This window comes from Tachysurus fulvidraco, chromosome 7 (assembly GCF_022655615.1).
Source record: "Tachysurus fulvidraco isolate hzauxx_2018 chromosome 7, HZAU_PFXX_2.0, whole genome shotgun sequence".
Taxonomy (NCBI): domain Eukaryota; kingdom Metazoa; phylum Chordata; class Actinopteri; order Siluriformes; family Bagridae; genus Tachysurus; species Tachysurus fulvidraco.
The window spans coordinates 438,869-448,868 of NC_062524.1; the positions used below are offsets into that span (position 1 = coordinate 438,869).

General features: G+C 41.9%; 2 protein-coding genes across 7 annotated transcripts in view; both read right to left on the bottom strand.

Moving 5' to 3' along the window:
* LOC113653753 (interferon-induced very large GTPase 1-like) overlaps window positions 1-10,000 on the bottom strand; it is an 859,689-nt gene that overhangs the window by 414,416 nt on the left and 435,273 nt on the right. The window lies entirely within an intron of this gene.
* Window positions 5,196-10,000, bottom strand: part of LOC113641894 (immune-associated nucleotide-binding protein 4-like) — an 11,751-nt gene continuing 6,946 nt past the window's right edge. For 4 of the 5 annotated variants that reach the window (XM_047816248.1, XM_047816246.1, XM_047816245.1 and 1 more), the window contains 3 exons: window positions 8,857-8,884; window positions 7,561-8,202; window positions 5,196-6,717 (listed from right to left, as the gene is read on the bottom strand). In XM_047816248.1, the coding sequence (XP_047672204.1) occupies window positions 5,747-6,717; window positions 7,561-8,202; window positions 8,857-8,884 (1,641 nt within the window). In that variant the 3' untranslated portion in view covers window positions 5,196-5,746. The remainder of the gene's footprint in view (window positions 6,718-7,560; window positions 8,203-8,856; window positions 8,885-10,000) is intronic. The other variant, XM_047816244.1, reaches the window with a different exon arrangement.

Sequence of the window (10,000 nt, forward strand, 5' to 3'; positions counted from 1 at the left end):
CTGTGTTAATTACATCTAATCATCACACTGTGCTGTGTTAATTACATCTAATCATCACACTGTACTGTGTTAATTACATCTAATCATCACACTGTACTGTGTTAATTACATCTAATCATCACACTGTACTGTGTGCTGTGTTAATTACATCTAATCATCACACTGTGCTGTGTTAATTACATCTAATCATCACACTGTACTGTGTTAATTACATCTAATCATCACACTGTACTGTGTTAATTACATCTAATCATCACACTGTACTGTGTTAATTACTAACTCACTGTACACTCAGCTCAGCCCTGTACACACACCGGCTGATACACCCCCCTTACACACATGAGCTGACACACACCCCGTACACACACGAGCTGACACACACCCCGTACACACACCCCGTACACACACGAGCTGACACGCACCCCGTACACACACGAGCTGACACACACCCCGTACACACACGAGCTGACACACACCCCGTACACACACGAGCTGACACACACCCCGTACACACACGAGCTGACACACACCCCGTACACACACGAGCTGACACACACCTCGTACACACACCCCTTACAGACACCCCTTACACACACGAGCTGACACACACCCCTTACACACACCCCGTACACACACCAGCTGATACACACCCCTTACACACACCCCGTACACACACCCCTTACAGACACCCCTTACACACACCCCGTACACACACCCCTTACAGACACCCCTTACAGACACCCCTTACACACACCCCTTACAGACACCCCTTACACACACCCCGTACACACACCCCTTACAGACACCCCTTACACACACCAGCTGATACACACCCCGTACACACACCCCGTACACACACCCCTTACAGACACCCCTTACACACACCAGCTGATACACACCCCTTACACACACCCCGTACACACACCCCTTACACACACCAGCTGATACACACCCCTTACACACACCCCGTACACACACCCCTCACAGACACCCCTTACACACACGAGCTGACACACACCCCGTACACACACACCCCTTACACACACCCTGTACACACACCCCGTACACACACGAGCTGATACACACCCCTTACACACACCCTGTACACACACGGCGTACACACCCCTTACACACCCTGTACACACACGGTGTACACACCCCTTACACACACCCCGTACACACACGGTGTACACACCCCTTACACACACCCCGTACACACACGAGCTGATACACACCCCGTACACACACCCCGTACACGCACCCCGTACACACACGAGCTGACACGCACCCCGTACACACACGAGCTGACACGCACCCCGTACACACACGAGCTGACACACACCCCGTACACACACGAGCTGACACACACCCCGTACACACACGAGCTGACACACACCTCGTACACACACGAGCTGACACACACCTCGTACACACACGAGCTGACACACACCTCGTACACACACCCCGTACACACACCAGCTGATACACACCCCTTACACACACCCCGTACACACACCCCTTACAGACACCCCTTACACACACCAGCTGATACACACCCCTTACACACACCCCGTACATACACCCCTTACAGACACCCCTTACACACACCCCGTACACACACCCCTTACAGACACCCCTTACACACACCAGCTGATACACACCCCGTACACACACCCCATACACACACCCCTTACAGACACCCCTTACACACACCAGCTGATACACACCCCTTACACACACCCCGTACACACACCCCTTACACACACCAGCTGATACACACCCCTTACACACACCCCGTACACACACCCCTCACAGACACCCCTTACACACACGAGCTGACACACACCCCGTACACACACACCCCTTACACACACCCTGTACACACACCCCGTACACACACGAGCTGATACACACCCCTTACACACACCCTGTACACACACGGCGTACACACCCCTTACACACCCTGTACACACACGGTGTACACACCCCTTACACACACCCCGTACACACACGAGCTGATACACACCCCGTACACACACCCCGTACACGCACCCCGTACACACACGAGCTGACACGCACCCCGTACACACACGAGCTGACACGCACCCCGTACACACACGAGCTGACACACACCCCGTACACACACGAGCTGACACACACCCCGTACACACATCCCATACACACACAGCTCTTACAGTAGCTAAGCCCACACACACACAGCGTGGTGTTAAACACAACTGGAACACAGCCATACGAGCTCAGGGGAAGTGTAATTAGGACCCTGCTTTTTATATGGTGACCTGTGGTTTTGTGTAGAAATGTGTACAGTTAGACAGCTGGGTTATTTACAGATTTATTTGTGTTTGTGTGTGTGTGTGTGTGTGTGTGTGTGTGTGTGTGTGTGTGTAGGACAGGAACTTTCTCTCATGATGATTCTGCAGTGAACACAACAGCTGTGTGTTTAGTGTCTAACTGTGTCAGGAATCAGGTTTCTAGAACATTCACACACTTATGGGAGATAAACCCTGTCTGTATGCTGCCTCCACAATGGGTCAGGTTTTATTAGGATCAGTGCTATTGTAAATGGGTCACTATAATTATGTGTGTTTAAGTATCATCACGTCTCATATAATTAATTAGATCCTGAGAACAAAAATGTGACTTTAGGATGTAAACTGTACAACATGTTCAACATGAGCTATTAAATATTTACTACATTTGTACATATGTTATTTAGTGTGTGTGTGTGTGACTGTGTGTGTGACTGTGTGTGTGACTGTGTGTGTGACTGTGTGTGTGACTGTGTGTGTATGTGTGTCTGTGTGTGTATGTGTGTGTGTGTGTGTGTGTGAGCTGAAACATCCATATGTATACATGGTGACAGAGTAAGCCCACCTGACAGTACATTAGTGTGTATACACACACACACACACACACACACACACACACACACAGCTCCTGTAATGACATTAATACCTGAGTTACAAACAGAGGGATGTGTAACACATTAAGAGGTTATAAACATTACATGATTTCAGGCTGTAATCTGTTTGGGCTGATTATTTTATCTCTAACACTGATTCAGATCTGTGAGTCGATTCAGTTTTGTTCACCTAAAAGATCTGACCTAATGAATCGATTCATGATCAGATGTGAAGATCTGTCTGGTGAAGGACCACGTTACTGAGGATGAAGGAGAGGAAGTGATGATGATGATGATGATGATGATGATATAATTACAGTTTCCTTCTGTTTACTTTTACATCTTTCATCTTAATAAATACAATCCTCAGGTAACAAAGCCGACATTCAGGAACTAAAGCTAATACACCTTATAGTTCAGTCACGTGTCGACTCACCTGCTGGTGGTGTTGAACAGAGAACGAGGACAGACTGTCTGGGTGATCAGGTGACATGAGGAGGCTCAGTGACCACCACATGGCTTCTGTGGGATGTTCAGAAGGTTACTGTAATACACATTCCCTGTGCTGTGTGTTTAGGGATGTCAGTTGAATGTCCATGAGGATGAGGATGATGAAGCAGAGTCAGAATCCATGAGAGTGAAGATCAGGAGTTACATTTAATGTGTGGTTTCTTTAAACACATCATACATTAAATATGAAATAAAGACGTACGTTATGTTGTGATGTGACACTCGTCAGTATTCAGTACAGTGACATATAAAGTCAGTACTGATTATAAAGTCAGTCAGTACTGATTATAAAGTCAGTCAGTACTGATTATAAAGTCAGTCAGTACTGATTATAAAGTCAGTCAGTACTGATTATAAAGTCATTACTGATTATAAAGTCAGTCAGTACTGATTATAAATTCATTACTGATTATAAAGTCATTACTGATTATAAAGTCATGATTATGAAGTCAGTACTGATTATAAAGTCATTACTGATTATAGTCATTACTGAATATAAAGTCAGTGCTGATTATGAAGTCAGTACTGATTATGAAGTCAGTGCTGATTATGAAGTCAGTACTGATTATAAAGTCATTACTGATTATAAAGTCAGTCAGTACTGATTATAAATTCATTACTGATTATAAAGTCATTACTGATTATAAAGTCAGTACTGATTATAAAGTCATGATTATGAAGTCAGTACTGATTATAAAGTCATTACTGATTATAGTCATTACTGAATATAAAGTCAGTACTGATTATAAAGTCAGTGCTGATTATGAAGTCAGTACTGATTATGAAGTCAGTGCTGATTATGAAGTCAGTACTGATTATAAAGTCATTACTGATTATAAAGTCATTACTGATTATAAAGTCAGTACTGATTATAAAGTCAGTCAGTACTGATTATAAAGTCATTACTGATTATAAAGTCAGTCAGTACTGATTATAAAGTCAGTACTGATTATAAAGTCATTACCGATTATAAAGTCAGTACTGATTATAAAGTCAGTCAGTACTGATTATAAAGTCAGTACTGATTATAAAGTCATTACCGATTATAAAGTCAGTACTGATTATAAAGTCATTACTGATTATAAAGTCAGTCAGTACTGATTATAAAGTCAGTACTGATTATAAAGTCATTACCGATTATAAAGTCAGTACTGATTATAAAGTCATTACTGAATATAAAGTCATGATTATGAAGTCAGTACTGATTATAAAGTCAGTACTGATTATAAAGGCATTACTGATTATAAAGTCAGTCAGTACTGATTATAAAGTCAGTACGGATTATAAAGTCATTACTGATTATAAAGTCAGTGCTGATTATGAAGTCAGTACTGATTATGAAGTCAGTACTGATTATAAAGTCAGTAAGTACTGATTATAAAGTCAGTAAGTACTGATTATAAAGTCAGTCATTACTGATTATAAAGTCATTACTGATTATAAAGTCATTACTGATTATAGTCAGTACTGATTATAAAGTCATTACTGATTATAGTCAGTACTGATTATAAAGTCATGATTATAAAGTCATTACTGATTATAAAGTCATTACTGATTATAAAGTCATTACTGATTATAAAGTCATTACTGAATATAAAGTCATTACTGAATATAAAGTCATTACTGATTATAAAGTCATTACTGATTATAAAGTCATTAGTTTACTCAAACATCAGGACACAAATCTATAACCTGTACGTTATACTCGTTATAAAAACATATTATTTAAATTTAGACACAATTTATAAAACCGTAAAAAAAATTCGTGTGTGTGTGTGTGTGTGTGTGTGTGTGTGTGTGTGTGTGTGTGTGTGTGTGTGTGTGTGTGTGTGTAAAACAGAAAACAATAATGTGTGTAATCCCCATATTACAAGGATGGTTTAATATCACTCTCACTCATTCATTTCCTACCGCTTATCCGAACCTCTCGGGTCACGGGGAGCCTGTGCCTATCTCAGGCGTCATCGGGCATCGAGGCAGGATACACCCTGGACGGAGTGCCAACCCATCACAGGGCACACACACACTCTCATTCGCACACACACACACACACACACACACTACGGACAATTTTCCAGAGATGCCAATCAACCTACCATGCATGTCTTTGGACCGGGGGAGGAAACCGGAGTACCCGGAGGAAACCCCCGAGGCACGGGGACAACATGCAAACTCCACACACACAAGGTGAATGTGGGAATCGAACCCCCGACCCTGGAGGTGTGAGGCAAACGTGCTAACCACTAAGTCACATTTAATATGTATTAGATATGAGTGTCTGCGCTTCCTCTGGAGATCAGAATCATCCCAAAGTCACTGAACTGCACATATCTTCTGCTTGGCCAGTTGGACTGTTGCTCTGTAGGCAGTCTGTAAAACCTGCACAGTGCTGAGTCCTTCATCCAGAGCTGCATTTATCGCTGCACTCTTCTCCTCTGATGTTGTTCGCAGCTCTCCAAACATTTTAGCCAGCTTCAGAATGTGTTGGTCCTTCACCAGACTCTTCTGTGCTTCTGTTCTCGAGTCCTGCAGAAGTGACCAGTAGATCTTCTGCCATTCGGTCCTGGATGCTTCAGGATATCTCCTTTTGCACAGTTCCACTTTCTCTTTTAACTTCTCTTGTTGAATATGAAGGATCGTTCTCTCGACATCGTCGTAGATGTGGTCAGTGTAGTGAGTCCCGTCGTTATCGTGCACCATCTGCTCCACTTTCTCCATGAACTCTTTGAACTGTCTGTAGCTTGGTGCCTTGTTGTTTAAGCAGTAGTAGCGATTTCCACATCTGGCTACTAAGTCTCTGAGAGCAGGGTCTCCATCCTGAAGGAACTGACTGATGCTCTGCTTCATGTTGTCTTTATACGTAAAGAGAATCATTGTGTATCTGTCTGCGTTCTGGAAGGTCTTTTTGATTTCATCCACAGTGCTCCTCTCCTCCTGGGTGAAGCGTACAGCTAAACTGATGACTATGAGGAAAACGTGAGGTCCTGGAGACGAATAGCTCAAACAGTTCATTATCTCTATGATCACATCCTCCTTATTGAGCTGGGTATCAAAAATTCCAGGTGTGTCGATGATGGAGATTTGTTTACCACCTCGTAAGAGCTTGTGAGAACTACACTCTCTGGTTTGTGAGGTGGAGTTAGAAGCTGACTGGAACATGTTTCTTCCCAGAATGCTGTTTCCAGATGCACTCTTCCCAACTCCAGTCTTTCCCAGAAGCACCATTCTCAGCTGGGGAACTTGTTGATCAGGCTGGATATCTTCTGCACCTTCTGCACCTGAAACTACACAGACGTTAAACTGTTAAACTAATGTTTCTCCACCTGTCAGGATGTTAGTCCATCTTTCATCTTCACAGAAAACTGCAGCTCTGAAATCATTTGAACAGAATTATTTTTTGGTGAAACATCATGTCAGTTTTCTTGTCTGACTCTAAAACCCAATAATAATAATAACTAGAATGTACATTTCCTGAAGAAAATGTGAATGGTGCTTGCACGTGGCAAGTGTTTTGATATACGACATGTCCGTGTTGTGCTAACTTTTTGATTTTGCTTATTTTGGGGGCGGGGCTACACGTGACGTCAGTTCCCCTCATCGTGCTGAGTGTTTTGATACATGACATGTCCATGTTGTGCTTATTTTGGGGCGGGGCTACACGTGAAATCGCGTGAATACCTGGTGGGGTGCCAATACTTTTGGACAAAAGTTGCTACTGAAATAAAACTTTGTCCAAGGTCCTAAAGGAGCTGGTCGAGTTCGGTGTAAATCGCTCGAAAACTTGCCGAGTTATAAAGCTCCAAAATTTATAATGGAAGTCTACGGAAAAAAAAAACCCCTCTGAGCTTCCGTACCGGGAATTCCGGAATTCCGATTGCTTATAAAAGTCATAGCACACCTGTCCTCAATGAGCCGGTCGATTTGACACCTCATTCATGGGTCTAGGACAAAAGCTGCGGGACAAGTTACGTGCCGAAAAAGTGTCCGGCACAATAATAAGAATGTTGCTTTGCAAGCACCATTAATTATTATTATTAATAATAATAATAATAATAATAATAATAATAATAATAATAATAATAATAATAATAACATCCCTATTATTATAAGTAGATTATGGATCTTACACATGATGTTCATCTGTATACTGGACCTTCTCTTCTGGTTCATGATAAACTGCCCTCCGTTCTCGCTCACCATGGAGGTAATTTTACACAGTAACTCAGTGACTTGTGTCTGCTCTGTGATGATGTTATTAAAAACATGGCTTTTGTTGCCACAGTCTTTAAGCAGCTGCTTGAGCTCACGTTCTCCGTTCTTCTCTACAAGCTTTGCAACCGTCTCGTTCTCCTCCAGCTCGTCTCCTCGTGTGAACAGAACTATGATGAACCTCTGAACATCAGGATTGAACAGTGCTTTAATAAAGTCCAGTGTCTCCTGCTCACTCTGCAGCTCATCTGCAACAGGAAGCACCAGTAGTACAGCATGAAGACCAGACTGACACAGAGATAGCAGTTTGTCTTCCTCTCGGTGGAGCTCGTCTTCTGTGACGTCTGGATCCAGCAGGTCTGGGGTGTCGATCACACACACCTTCCTTCCTGCAACATGGCAGGTGTGTTCTCTACATGTTTTAGTCACTTTCTCTTTGTAGCGTTTTGGGCTGATGAACACTTTTTCCCCCAGTATTGTGTTTCCTGAGGAGCTTTTCCCAGATCCACTTTTACCTAACAGTAAGATCCTCACGTCTGCTGTGGAACCTGGAATAAAGTCTGAGTGAACGTTAAGGTGTATTTTATATCACACACACACACACACACACACACACACACACACACACACACACACACACACACACACACACACATATACATACACACACACACACACTTACACACACACACACACACACACACATATATACATACACACACACACACACATATATATACATACACACGCACACACACACACACACATATACATACACACACACACACACACACACACACACATATATACATACACACGCACACACACACACACACACACACACACACACACACACACATATATACACACACACACACACACACACACACACACACACACATATATATACATACACACGCACACACACACACATATACATACACACACACACACACACACACACACACATATATACATACACACACACACACACACACACACACACACACACACACACACACACACATATATACACACACACACACACACACACACACACACACACACACACACATATATATACACACACACACACACACACACACACACACACACACACACACACACACACACAGTATGCATGCAAGACACAATTACTGTAATCTGCCCCAAGCTCTCTGTAATAAAAGTTTGATAAGATATCTTTAACAAACCTTGAGCAAAGTCTGCAGTCGCCATTTCCTGAAAAACAGAAAAACAAATTCATTACATTCTGTTTTTATTAAATCTGGGCATAAATTAAATTAAAATAAGCCAGAGGCCTGTGTGTGTGTGTGTGTGTGTGTGTGTGTGTGTGTGTGTGTGTGTGTGTGTATGTATGTATGCATGTATGTGTATTTATGTATGTGTGTGTGTGTGTGTTTGTATATGTGTGTGTGTGTGTGTGTGTATGTGTGTGTGTGTGTGTGTGTGTGTGTGTGTGTGTGTGTGTGTGTGTGTGTGTGTGTGTGTGTGTGTGACAAATAAAATCTGATTATCTGACAAACAACTTGAATATTAATTTAGTTTCCAAACAGTATCACGAAAACTCAATTATTTCTTTTCTCTATACAATGAGGTTAGAACAAATCTACCTGTTTGTCTTAAAACATTTGTCAGTAAATAAAACATATCAATGTTTAAAGCAGTCACTATCACTAGAGTGTACTAACTAACTAACATGGGTTTTAACCCCATTTATATTACAGATATAACAGACGATCTAACCAGATGCCACATATTTACACCAGTTTTATAAAACATACATTTTACAAAAAACAATTAGTACTTACTAAATTTCCTTTTTAGTGCTCTTATTGTGAAATGATAGTCCTTATACATGCCGAGTGAGAACTCACATAAACTCAGTGTTGGGATCTTGTTTTGTGACTGGATGTTCCAGTTACAAAACAAGTTATGGATGTTTTTGTGTCACCAAATGAGTTATGGATGCTTTTGTGTCACTGAAGGTGTGTCTACAGGTGTGTAGATGTTCCACCCTGTGTCTGTGCAGTCAGGGCTACAGTACTGCTGCTTCATGTATACAGAACCTTAAACTTATTACATTACTGTAAATATATTCATGTATTACATATTTCTAATGTACAAATAATAATAGAGTTTATTTAGCACAAAACAATTTAAAGTCACTTCTCTACTCAGCTATGATAGCTTTTACCTGACCCACAAAATTAGACAAAGACAAGACCACATGTAGCTGGTCATGGTTGTACATTATAATGCTGATTTGATTAGAAAAGTGCTTTAAAAAGCAGACTAAACATGAACAAAAACTCTCTTATCACAGGTACAAACTGT